The 13636-nt window shown below is 44.6% G+C and overlaps 1 protein-coding gene across 2 annotated transcripts in view; it reads left to right on the top strand.

The window, feature by feature from the left end:
* E2F7 (E2F transcription factor 7) overlaps positions 1–13636 on the top strand; it is a 39255-nt gene that overhangs the window by 19453 nt on the left and 6166 nt on the right. For both annotated transcript variants that reach the window (XR_008426525.1, XM_024579734.3), the window contains exons 6-11: positions 569–724; positions 2171–2305; positions 7758–7943; positions 8435–8507; positions 10247–10748; positions 12387–12642. Coding sequence is in view for 1 of the 2 variants with exons in the window: in XM_024579734.3 (XP_024435502.2) it covers positions 569–724; positions 2171–2305; positions 7758–7943; positions 8435–8507; positions 10247–10748; positions 12387–12642 (1308 nt within the window). In the remaining variant the exon portion in view is untranslated. The remainder of the gene's footprint in view (positions 1–568; positions 725–2170; positions 2306–7757; positions 7944–8434; positions 8508–10246; positions 10749–12386; positions 12643–13636) is intronic.

Here is a 13636-nt window from a genome sequence, read left to right as displayed (position 1 = left end):
GATAAAGACATAGCTCAGAGCTGGTGTCCAGACCACCACAATAAAGCGAGCCGTACTCTTTGCTGGTGGGGGGTCCGTGCCTTCAGTTTGTAAAAAGAAAAATGCCACTTCTGTGAAGCACAGTAAAGTGAAGTGCAATAAAACTAGGTCTGCAGTACTGTGGCACAGAGAAGTTACAGTGGAGTCCTTGCCTTTGAGGGGAGAGCTGACCTTCTGAAAACAGTTCTTAGTCCCCACCCTACCCTTTTCTCCTTCCTGGCAAAAAGCTGCTTTGGGAAAACTACCTCGTGGATTCTGTTCCATGAAGTATGAGGAGTATAAAGCACGAAGAGTGGTTTAACATACTCATCTCAGAGTTCATGCCTGCTGAACGTTTATGAGCAACAAGAAAAGCCGTCTCTTTTCTTTGTGAGCCATCTCTTGTGACGTGTGTCCAGAAGGGTTCTCCCTGCCACAAAAGCGGTCCTTCCGTCTACTCACAGAGTTAGAGAGTTCTGGCAAACTGTAAGTGCAGTCTTGCTTGTGGTAAATTATCTCTTTTGATGCCTTTGTTTTGTTCCCTTTGTAGCCTCTGCAAACAGAAAAGACAAGTCTCTGAGAATCATGAGCCAGAAGTTTGTCATGCTGTTCCTCGTCTCCAAAACCAAGATTGTTACTCTTGATGTGGCTGCCAAAATACTGATAGAAGAAAGCCAAGACACGCCGGACCACAGTAAATTTAAAAGTAAGCCTCTTCACCTAGAGCCACCTAGCACTGAAATGAAAGGCTGGGGTTTTGTAGGTTGATGTTTTCTGCCTCTGAAAGTACAAGAATTATTTATTTTGGAGAAGTGCACTCCGCCCTGCATTCAGAGGTTCTTGGTACTGTGAGAGGTAAGTCAGTCACGTACCAGAATCCCCATGGCAGGCCTGTCAGCTGCGTTTTCCTCTGCGGTTCGCGTGGACGGAGGAAGCAGAATGCCACCCCACACAGGCAGGCCAGGGAGGGTGTACGGTGCTGTGCATTTCTCTTTAGTATCGCTGCATCCAAGACAGAATGTCTGAGTTTTGTTTCCCCTTTTTTCCTCACCCTCTGCTTACCCTTCTGATGGGTGGAGATGAAAGTTGTCTGCAGGTAAGAACCAGAGGAATGAACAGGGAAGGGGAAGGGTGGTGGGACACGGCTGCCAAATCAGTGTCTTTCCGAGTGTCCTACTTAGTGCATCTTCCTCTCTATCACGCAGAGGTCCTGAGCCACATGCCACATGCCCTTGGCTGCTGGTCGCCCTTTCAACACTGGGAAGCCATGAGCTCAGCATACTCTAGTTTTTTGTTTGTTTGACTGGAATTATAGGCCCCCTGTGGGAGAAATGACTAAGTACTTCTAGCTCTACCATGATCGAGAAGAAAATTGCATCTGGGATGAATGCTTGATGTTTCTAGACGATAATCAAAGCTCCTTTGCTTGATCTCAGCTCTGAAGTCAAGTGGGTTTCCTACCTGCACACTGATTTCTTAAATAGAAATTACTTTGTGGGCATGATTCTGCCTATTTAATATGTTACCACCCCTTCTGAATTTCTCCTATAGTGCATGCATTTTCAAATGTGTCTCCCAAAACCTCTTAAGACTCAGGGATTGTGCATTCCACCCCTCCCCCACTGGGCGGCCCGAAGGCCAGGATTTGAGGTGAGGAACTGCCTGTCTTTAGCACAGTTGTACCTCATAACCTTGAGCCCTGAACACCTTATGTACTCAGGACTGCCGCCTTGCAGGAAGCTCTGGGGAATCCCTGTCATTTTCACAGCCCAGCTGCCTGGTGCAGCTCCTGCTGGGAGAAACTGGGGCGAGCTTTTGACATGCCAAGCATCAGAATTACATTCACTCAGCCTCTAATTACAGCCTGTTTCCCTCCCTCAGGGGCTTTTGCAATCATGGCACTCCCTGCTTATCTTGTACAGGTGTGAAGCTGTGGAAATGGAAGGACACACTGACCTTAGTATGTGTCTGCAGGTACATCAGATACATAAATCCCAGGTGATTTCATGACAGGGCCATTGGTCAGTTCATCCCACCCCACTGCTCTCCCCCTGCGGTTTACATGGCATCCAAGAAAAGCGACCTGTCACATAAACTAAAATGTAATGGTGTCACAGGCAGCAGAACCGTAACTGTGTTTTATATCTTCAAGCAAAGGTACGACGCCTCTATGACATAGCCAATGTCCTGACCAGCTTGGCTCTGATCAAGAAAGTGCACGTGACAGAAGAGCGGGGCCGGAAACCAGCCTTCAAGTGGATCGGGCCCGTGGACTTCAGTTGCAGTGGTAAGGCCTGGCTTGGCTAGGGGCCTGTTCTACTTGTACTCCCCAGTTCCTGTGTTAAACCGTACATCTGCTACAGAGTGAGGCTGAGCTTCTCCTTCATTTTCCGTTCCCCAAGTCACATTCCAGGCTAGACTGGCGATGTCACTCCTGGAACACTGAGTGTTAGTCTACAAATGCTGGGTGCTGGCTGGCTCACACAGGAGGAGGGGCGCTAAGAGCTTACAATGTGGGCGTTTCTGTAGCTGTTAGATGACAGCTCTTTATCATTTTCTATTTTATTCACAAGGTTTTCTTTTTCCCTGGAAGTTCGGAACTAAGGATTAAAAATGACACTTATAAACTTGGGTTATGTCTACATTAATGGAATAAAATATTGAAATTTCAGATAATGTAAAAATTAAATCAATTAATGTCACAAAACTACTATGTGGTTAAATGGCTTCTAAATATAGTATGGATGTAATGAACACCTTTTTTGTAATGTATTGAAAAGGCTGCAAATGTCGTAATTTTACTAAACCAGAACAAAAAAGGTATTATCTCCTACCTATTTCACAGGTAATATCTGAGCAATTGGGGACTGGATTCTACTGTACCAGCCACTTTCCATCTAACTAGGCTGCCTGGAAAAAAGCCATTAAGTTATTTTTAAATTACCCTTCCAATTTTGATGTTAGTGGTATAAATTCCTGCCACTTAACCCAGGCTTATAAAAGATATCGCTCTCTACCTCATTGTAACACATTATTCACTTAGGATCTAGATGAAACCACTTATCATCTAGTGTAACTAACGTAGCCCAGCACGTATGTACTGAATGTGGACCGTGCGTGATTACGATACCCTATGCCATGAGAGAGTCAACGACGTGTGTGACACAGTCCCTGCCTACATGAAATGGACAATTTTCCCATTTTCTATGCCTCTGCCTTTGACTTCTCTTAATCTTTTCCCCTCCGAAGCCCTCTTTTTTGACGTGAAATATTCTGTTCAACTTTCAACATGTGTTGCAAATGTCAACTCTTCCATAAAGCTTTCCCTGATCTCCCAGAGCAGAAAGTGTCTCATCTGAACTATTGCAACTTAGTATCGTGCTGTCGTACTTGCTGATGTTGACATTATGCTCTTGTTCCTGCTCTGTGCATTTGAGGGCAGAAGAGGTCTTCGTTCACCTTTGATGCCTATAGTGCCCAGGTCAGTGGCCTGCTCACTTTAGTTGGTTAATGAGCTCCTATTGAAGGTGTATAACTAGCACACATTTGCAAATTATAAAACAATTAAGGACTATACCTGGCAGTAGTGACTCTGTAAGAAATCAGGGAGGATATGGGTTAAGTTCTGCTGGACTGTTAGGTTTTGGAGGGATGGAGAACTTTTAGTTGAAGGAACTGATACCTAAGAACAAATCTAGTTTGTGCTTCAGAGATCAGCCATCCTGATTTAAGTGGAGGGCGCAGGGTAGAGAATGATGAGAAACGAAATGTAATCAGTTGGAACAACATTTTGGGAGGGCCTCTAAAGTTAAGCCAAGAAATGTATAATAGATGTAATAGACTGAAGTGACAAGAGGTCTTTAGACAGAGGGATTGAAAAGAGGAGGGACTGGAAGGTGGCGGAGTCACTGCGGGAAAATGAGACAGTTGGGGAAATGGGCTGGAGCTGAGAAACGGAGTGCGTGTATTTGCATAGCCAGGGAGACAGCAGCTGGGGGAGCTCTGATCTGAGGAGGGAAAGAGGGCTTGGAACCAAGTCGGTGACCTCAAAGTGAGCTTGCCCACCCGTCAGAAGTGTCATCCTCTTTCTGCATTCCCTAGTTTCTACTGACACCACCATCAACATCAACTGAGCAATCAGATTTGGGAGGCCAAGTCGCCTTTGATTCCTTAATTCACTCTCCTTCGCTCCTTGATTAGGTAGCAATTTCTCACAGTTAAACTTCATAGATGTCCCTTTCCTCTTCTCCCTTCCCACCATCATGGCCTTTCTTCCCTTTAATAGCTTTATCGAAACTTCATGACATACAACAGATGGCACGTGATCGAAGAGAAAATTTGATAAGTTTTTGCATCGTATGCACCTGTGCAACAACCACCGCAGTCGAGATGATGAACCCATCACCCTCCAGAGTCACCCCCTGCCCTTTCATAATTCCGTCCCTCCTGCCCCCAGCCCCGTCCCCAGGGGGGCACCGTTGGTCTGCTCTTTCTCTCTAGATCTATTGATATTTCCTAAAAATTTTTATCCGTGAGTCACATATAGTTGATGTTCATTATTCACAGATTCCGTATTTGCAAATTTACCTACTAAAATCTGTTTGTACTCCAAAGTTAATACTCGCGTTTTCTCACTTGTTCGCAGACATGGAAATAGTGGTGAGAAAATTGAGTTGCCAAACGCATTTCCAGCTGCGGTCAAACAAGGCAATGCCCTTGTTGCAGCTCTCCTGCCATAAACAAGTGTCCTTTTAGTGGTCTTTTTAATGCCGTGCTTTCACATTTGTGTGCTCTCGGTTGGTGGTTTCACTGTTTAAAGTGGTTCCCAAGTGTTGTAGTGGATGAAGCATCGTCTAGTGTCTCTATGTGATGGACCTTACAGAAAAAGAGCGTAGGTATGTTAGAGGAGCTTCGTGTGCACATGACTTCTAGTGCTGTTGGCTATGGGTTCAGGGCTGACGGATCAACGATATGTATTAAATAAGGTGTCTCGAAACAGAAGCCCATAAAACAGGGTTGTGGATCAGTTGACAAAAATGCTGTAGCTCACAGGAAGCTGACCCTGTATGTCCTCTAGGACCGGTGGCTCGGTGTTTGCTAATTCATGGCTCATGCTGACTTCGAAGAGCAAGACAAGTAACAGGAATGGACTGCACTCCTTATCATGCTTCTTTCTCTCAGCGTAACTGTTTTGAGATTAATCATGTTGTAGGCGAGTACCAATAGTTTATTCCTTTTATTGCTGAGGAGTATTCCTGTATAGATACAGCATTCTTTACTCATTTCCTTGTTGATGAACATTGGGATCATTTCCAGTTTTTGGCTATTACAAATAAAGCTGCGATGAATATTCATGAACATGTCTTTACATGGTAGATGTGGACCAGCAGTCCCCTATGTGAGGTTTTTAACAGTAGATTCAGTTTCTTTAATAGCTGCAGGGATATTCAGGTTCTCTCTTTATTATTGTAGTTCCTTTCTTCTACTTTGAGTTCCATTTGCTCTTTTTCTGGTTTCTTAAGGTAGAAGTGGAGGTCATTAATTAGAGGCCTTGTTTCTTTTCTAAAGGCTATTTAGTACTGTAAATTGCCCTCATTATCGGTGTCCCACAATTCCTTTGAGTATATTTGGTCCCCTCTCCTGCCCTTCGGAGTCCCCAGTTATGCTTCTATTTGGCTGCTTAAAGTTGTCCCACCGTTCACTGACATTTTGTTCATTTATTTCCCTCTCTTTTCTCTCTTTTTCATTTGGGATGGTTTCTTTTGCCGTGTCTTCAAGTTCACTGTTTTTTCTGCAACATGTAATCTTCCATTAATCCCACTCGCTGTTATTTTCATCTCCAACAGTGTCATTTTCATCACTTGCAGTTTGGCTCAGGTCTTCATATTTTCAATGTACAGTCTTTACTTAACGTGTTTAGTCTTTCCTCCACCTTCTTGAATTTCTGGCATACAATAATAGTAACTTTTAACGTGCTTGTTTACTAATTCTATCATCTGTGTCACTTTTCATTTCATTGATTTCTTTTCTTTTAATTGATTTCTTATCATCACTGTGGGTTATATTTCCTGGCTTCTTTGTATACCTGGTAATTTTTAATTACATGCCAGACACTGAGAATTAAATACATTGTTAAGTGCTACATAGTTCTGTGTTTTTAAAAATGTCCGTTAGCTTTGTTCTGGGAAACAGTGAAGCTACTTAAACGGTGATCCTTCCAGGTCTTGCTTTTAAGCTTTGGTAGGCAGGATCCCAACAGCATTTAGTGATAAGGACATTGTCCCCACCATTGAAACAACACACTTTTTAATATTCCAACCAGCGATCCATGAATTATGAGATTTTCCACTTTGGCTATTGGCAACAAGCAATTCCCAGCCCTGTTTGAGCTGCAGACTAGTCCCGCGGCTCCTGTGGAGGGGTTCCTTCCCCCCCGGGCCTTGGGGCGTTTTCTGACCTTTGTGAGTACTCCACTGAACCCTGGAGGGGCACCTGCTGCCATCTTCAGCACCCTCTTTCTCTGTGGCTCTCCTCTCCAGTAGTTTGCCAAACAAACTCTAGCTGCCTTGGCTCTCCTGGCCTCTCAGCTCCATTCTCAACTTGAGGAGACTTCCATGCTCTCTCTAGGTCCCCCTCACTGCACCCCTGCCTGGAAACATTCTCCAGGCAGGAAACTGAGGCAATCACAGAGCTCATCTCACTTGGTTCCTGTCTCTGAGGGATCATTGTCTTTCCCGTCCTGATGTTCAATGTCTTGAGAGCCATTATTTTACATATTTTGTCCAGTGTTTTATTTCAGGAAGGAGGGGAACTATGAGCCCTAATACTGTCTTGACCCATTTTCTCCTTTTCGATTCTGCAATTTCTGGTTTTCTAAAAAGAACATTTATTGGGTTTTTGTTATAAGCACTAGAAAACCATAAAGGTGATTTTATTTTTCAATTTTTGTGTGTTTTAGAGAGTGTAAGTGTAGCTGGACCTTTCAGTTCACTTAATCAGTCATTAAAATATGCATGCTTTGAGCTTAAAAAAAATAGCACAGATGAACAGGGTAGGAATAACTGTCTGAGCAACAGGGGCTATTTCTGTGTAGAAATACTGGCCTGGTTCTCTGCAGAAATTCTGTCCTGGCTTCATACAGGCTCCTTCAAGCATGAAATGGGCCTCTAAGGCCCAGCCTTTTATTACCCTTACTGTTCTGCAGCATTTTCAACCACGAGGTTTCTGCTGACCTTATTCCTTCGGTCACTTAGTAACAGAGCCTCCTACTGCATAAGAAAGAAATAATAAAGCAATAGAAAATAGAAATTTTATATTCATTGCCCTAGAGATAGGGCTTGAGAAGCTGATTGCAACTAATGTTAAAATCTCAAAATTCACATCTTGGGCTCAGTATAGCTGGGTTTTTCTTTGCTACTCTCTGCCCAGAGAGAGTATCGGAAATGTCAGGTCCATTTTAATTTGGGGTGAAGAACTTCTTGCTCTACTTTTGTGGCAGTTTAGATAATTTTAGTATATAGATTCAGTCTCGCTTTATAATCATCCACTAACTTAAAATTCTACATCGAAAGAAATTGGGGTTTGAGACAAGGCTCATAAAATTCCTTTGCGTGTATTAGTTTTTAATTTATAGGGTAGTTCCATTACAATTATAGGCTCTCAAAGCCGTATCTTAAAAAGGGTAAAATCCTGAATAAGTATCCTGTATAACACCACTACCAAATCTCTCATTTATTTAGATGACGAACTCGTGGATGTTTCCGCATCTGTCTTACCAGAAATGAAGAGAGAAACATATAGCCAGGTTCAAGTCTGTGCAAAACAGAAGCTGGCTCGACATAGTTCTTTTAACACTGTGCAGGCTTCTGAGAGGATCCGCAGGAGAGTGAGCTCAGAACCCAGCAGCCCTTCCAGAGAAGATCAAGGTATTGCCTTTGCCCGTTCACGGAACCGCCAGTCCCAGGGGATTGCAGCCTCCCCGGTGCACTGGCACTTTAAATTGAGCTGACTCTCTCTCTCTAGGCCCTGCCTGTTTTTCCACTTCCCTGAAGTGAAACAATTATTGGGGGTGGAAGAGTCGGTGACTTCCAGGCTATAAACATGGCTCCATTCCCTGAAATTGATCCCCGTCAGCCTCAGTGATCAGTTAGCTTGCCACGGTTCACCTACTTGACGCATCTCAAAAACTCATCCAACTTACAAAGCAACGCTTGTTATGTTTTTCTGTCACTAATTCATGATGAGACCTGAATTTACTATTAACAGCCAGCTTCTAAAAATTTCTCTTTGAATCCAAACCGGCATGGATTTGAGATAGTCTTATAATCCCTGAGCTACGAATAATGAGCCCTGCTGTATGTAATTGTTATGTGTGAGTCTCTTGCTGTATTTGTTAGACCTTCATTTTCCTCCATAGGATCAGGCAGCTTCTCCCTAGAAATTGGAAGTCTGGCAGCTATTTACCGACAGAAAATAGAAGACAGTTCACAGTAAGTAGTCTTTTAAAAACCCTGGGTGTATTCTTTTCTATTTCCGAGTGTTGGACTAAATTGAAATGCCACCCAGTAAGAGGTAAATTTTAGCAGTCTTACTCCTAAGTCAGCCATTTGTTTATTACAAATTTTATAAGTCTTTCCTTTGTGCAAAACACTGTGGTGCAATGTAGCATCAGGGCCACAAAAGCACAGAAAAGTGTGTCCTCAAAGCTATAAAATCTTATAGGGAAGAAACTGTAAAAAAGCAAATACACTGAAAAAAGACAAATCACTCCTGATGCGACACTGGAAAATAACGCATCACAGTCCCAGGAGTCGCTTCGTCATCACTGTGACCTGCACTACCAGGTAGTGTTCCAAAAGTTCTATGCGTATGAACTCATCTAATCATAAAACAGTCTTTTGAGGTTGGTACTATGATCCCCGTTTTACAGAAATCCCATTATCAGAGGAAGCAGAGGAAATGCTAAAGAAGGAAAAAGACGTTTTTAATGACAGGTGTGGGAAGGAACAGTTCTGAGCCAGGGTCAGGAAGGAGGGGGACAGCAAGCTGATTAGCGACAATGATTCACCCAAAGGGGACAGTAGAGCATTTGCAGTCATTCTGGTCTGCGGTGCAAGCCGGAGCCAGGTTGGCCGGAGATGGAAATTAGTGTAAGACAGTGAGTCAGCAAGACCTACCACAGGTGGGAGAGGCATCTGAAGAACCCCTGGGTCTCTGGTGGTGATGATAATGCTGGAGATGGAGAGGTTGAAGGTGGATGGCTGGAGGTAGGATGGTGGGTGATGTACTCAGTGTGGACACACTGAGTTTCCCAGAGTGGGATAATTGTGACCACTCATTCAGAGGGGACTGTGGTTGGAGAGGTTTGCTCCTCGCTGCAGCCCAGTGTGCTCCGTTTTACTCCCAGCAGCACAGAGCACAGTGACATTGTGGGCAGCACAGGCCTCAGCAATTGCATTCGAAAGGGTGCGAGGAACCCCTGCCTCTGTTGACTGGTTCCTAAAGGATCGTAAAAGGGTTTTCGCTTCTGTTTCCAAAACTACTGAACACATAAACACTTTTTTAATTATTTGGAATCTCTTTTGTATAAAAGGCCAGACATTGTTTATAATCTCTCATGCTTATGGACCTTAATTTTGAATGTGTTGACTAAAAGTTCTATAGTAATACTGAGCGGAATGGGACAAGAATGACGGAAAATAGTAATTGTGTAGATAAGTCTGTCTCCTCACTCACTGCCACTTCGTTCATCTCACAGTGGGTGTGAGACACACAAACGTGCCCTTTAGATCAGTCTGGTCCCGTCTCTCAGGCACCTAGGATCTCTCACCGTGAGGCCCAGTGGGTGGGTGACCTTCAGCAGGTTGCTTAGCCTTTGAACTTCAGTTTTGCTCCCTAGTAAACTGGGGGGAATGAGAGTGGCTATCAATATTATAATAACCATGTAAATTATGATAATGTTATTCTAATTATTATAGAATCTATGTGCCTGAGAAGGGGTACGTGCTGAGTAACTGATACCTGTTAGTTGTGGAAGAGGCAGATGAGGAGCAGTATTAGCTCAAACCTGAGATCCTCCCAGAGCGACTCTCATGTCAGCTCCCCCATTCCTAACTGTCCATCCCGGTTGCACCTAGTCATCTGCCTCTGCAGTTAGGTTAGCTAATGTGTGTTCAGGGAGGACACTTTATGGTAACTCGGTGGTCTATCTGTGTTCCTTTTTTAACAGGAGAAAAGCCTTTGACAGTAAGAAAGTGATGCCTCCCTCAAGCAGCCTGGACCCCCCTGCTGCATTCCCTGTCCACTCTGTGGACCCAGAATACTGTGTTAATCCTTTAGCCCACCAGGTATTTTCTGTGCCTCAAACAGACTTGCAGGCCTTCTCCATACACAATGGTCTGAATGGACAAGTGGGTGTCTCACCGGCTTCTGCGGCCTCAGACGTGGAGGGCCTGAAGCCAGCCCTGCTGGCGGGCCAGCCCTTGCTGTACGTGCCCTCAGCCTCTCTGTTCATGCTGTATGGAGGCCTGCAGGGGGGGCCCTCTCCAGCGACAGGGTTGGAGAGGGGCAGCAGTGGCTCAGACGTCTCAGCAGCAGCCGAGCTGTCGTGTACACCCACAGCACAGAAGCGCTTCGGTGAGGACAGGCAGCCCCAGGAGGAGGGGGAGCCGGCCACTAAAAGACCGAGTACGGACGACGAAGTCGGCCCTCTCTCTCTTGTCATGCCCAAGGTAAGGGAGTTCGGGTGGACATGTTTAGTGTCCTCCCGTCAACCAAGAGCTTCCTGCTAGTAAAGAAACACATATTAATAAGCTGTTGAGTCTGGAAATAAGGTATTTCATGTATCACTTGTAAAATTGAGCCCTGAACTAGTTTTTCAAAAAAATCTTGCCATAAAGTAGTACTGTAAGAAAAGTGATTTTTATAAAAGTCATATTTTGTTTAAAATGATCAAAACTTTAAAGAAAACAAAACCCTACCATAATGCCACCACATAGAAGCAATCACTCTTAACACATTTGTATATTTCCTCCCAGTCGTTTTGATGTACTTTTGTTATAAATACATTGAGATCACTGAAATGATCCAGAGTGCATCTGAGTTCCACAGTCAGGAGCGTGGATGCTATTTGACTTTCAGAGTCTGTGCTTAGTCAGTTATCATCTCTGCTCAGAGATCCTGCTTCCTTGGGCACAAAATGAAAAGAACAAAAATATGAGCTGTCCACATCCCCCACACAGTAGCCACTCAGAGGTGAATGAGACGTGGCCAGTGAAACTCTCTGAAGGCGGAAGCGCTGTCATCGCAGCGGTTTACAGCGGGTCCGCGAGGCACCCTTCGTGGAAGTCAGTTCATTCATTGAGACCCTTTTCCCTCTATTCCTTTCTCTTGCCAAGTGAGCTTTCCTAAGTTTGTATGCAGCTTGGGTTGCAGAACAGAAGTGAAAGGCTGACTGGTAGATGCCTTAGATCAGCGGTCCCCAACCTTTTTGGCACCAGGGACTGGGCACAGTGACTGGTTTTGTGGAAGGCAATTTTTCTACAGACCCGGGGTATGGGGAGGATGACTTTATAGCCTACCACTAGATGCATCTTAGTTGTCACTTGCCACTAATTGATAAGGTTTTGATATTGAGTCCGCAAACAACTGATTTATCATGGTCTCTGTGCAGTCACACCTCTCTGCTAATGATAATCTGTATTTGCAGCTGCTCCCCAGCACTAGCATCACTGCCTCAGCTCCACCTCAGATCACCAGGCATTAGATTCTCGTAAGGAGTGAGCACCCTCGACCCCTCGCATGCACAGTTCATAGTAGGGTTCATGCTCCTTTGAGAATCTAATGCCCCTGATCTGACAGGAGGTGGAGCTCAGGAGGTAATGTGAGTGAAAGGGGGGGGTTGTAAATACAGATGAAGCTTGGCTGGCTCACCTGCCGCTCACCTCCTGCTGTGCGTCTGGATTCCTAACAGGCCACAGACCAGTACCAGATTGTGGCCCAGGGGTTGGGGACGCCTGCTTTAGATAACCAAGATAGCTTTGGGCTTCTCCACAGTTCTTAACAGGCCACTAAAAGACTGGTATCAACACCCTTTCTGGGTTAGCAGCTCAGAAATTTATTTCACAGTCTGAACACTGTGCCCAGTTTTGCATCATTAAATCTCTGCCATTTCTATGCTTGAGACATGACATTGATTTTCAGAGCATTCCTATAAATGTGACTGCGACGACTGACAGACACAAATCACTGTGGTTCACAGCTATGTTTGACCTTTCTGTTTATGCGTTAGCTGTATTGATAAAGCTGTTACTAAGATCCACTACTGGGATTTTGACTTGCTTTTCTGTTCCTGGTTTGGCTGTGCTTAGAAACCCCCAGATTCCACAGACGTTGCCTCTCCCAAGACGCTGGACAACAGGGAGCCCGTGCCCCTCGAAGACATGCACCTGAACAGCCAACTCCCTGTTGCAGAGGAAGTTTGGGGAAAGGCTACAGCAAACAGCTTCGTTTCTTCTGAGTGGGGAAATCTTTCAAGAAATACAGAGACCGAAAAGCCCTCAAAAGAAAATGAAGGCACCAAAGAGCCCTCTTTGCTGCAGTGTCTTTATCTGCAGTCACCAGCTGGTAAGGGATGTCATCGTGTCTTAAAGTAGTCGGACCATAAACTGGCTTTTTAAATCTTTGTTCGCGTCACCTGACCGATGCCGTTCTTTGCTGAGCTGCTGTCTGCAGCCCGAGTCACTTTACTCTCAGCCCTTGTTTCCTCTTCGATGGAATGAAGGGAGAGGATGCCTTCATGTTCCCAACTTCACGAATAATGGGAAAATAATTAAGGCGGGTGATATTTCTTTAAAAATCGCACTAAACTTTATTTGCTATAAAGATACAACAAATTCAAAAGATGCTTCTGTTTCCATAATTCGGCCGAGCCTGGCATTGGTGCAGACTGACGATGTGACCAAGGTGGCCACTGTGCACCTGCTGCGCTGATGTCAGCGTCCCGGGCTGGAGGGAGGGGTGGGCGCTGAAACCGCTTTTTCTCTGTGTGAGCTGAAGGCGTTGGCTCAGCCATTCTCATCGGTAAACTGGCAATAACAACAACCCTCTTCATGGGGCTGGGGGTGTGAAAACTAAATTAAATGTAATAAGAGTACATCTAAAGCACTTAGAATACTAGTGCCTGGCACTTGGTAAGACTCGATAAATGCTGTTATTATTTTGAAGTAAAGTTGAGATATAATAGAAACCTAATTTTTAAGATACACACAGTGTGCTGCAGCGGCTCTTGATGCAAAGAGGTAGGTTATTGGTTATCATTCACTCATCTAGAAAATACTCTGTATTCCTTTAGCAGTTTTCTTTTTTTGAGAGTTAATCTAAGCATGATTCTCAGTGTCACAGATACTCTGAACGAGAGAACAGACGGAGCCCTGCCGAATGAATGACAGGGACCGCAGCCTTCTCTGGGCGGCCGCGGTGTAGCCCACGGGTTCCCTCAGTGTGTTTCCAAGTGCACGGAACACAGGGATTGCGAAGCAAGCCAATCATATTGAAATACAGCTAGAAAAGTATTTGTTCAATTACACTAACACAAGCTGCGACAGAGAATCCAGTACTC

This window comes from Desmodus rotundus, chromosome 3 (assembly GCF_022682495.2).
Source record: "Desmodus rotundus isolate HL8 chromosome 3, HLdesRot8A.1, whole genome shotgun sequence".
In the NCBI taxonomy this organism is placed as follows: Eukaryota; Metazoa; Chordata; class Mammalia; order Chiroptera; family Phyllostomidae; genus Desmodus; species Desmodus rotundus.
This window is presented reverse-complemented; position numbering and strand designations above follow the sequence as displayed.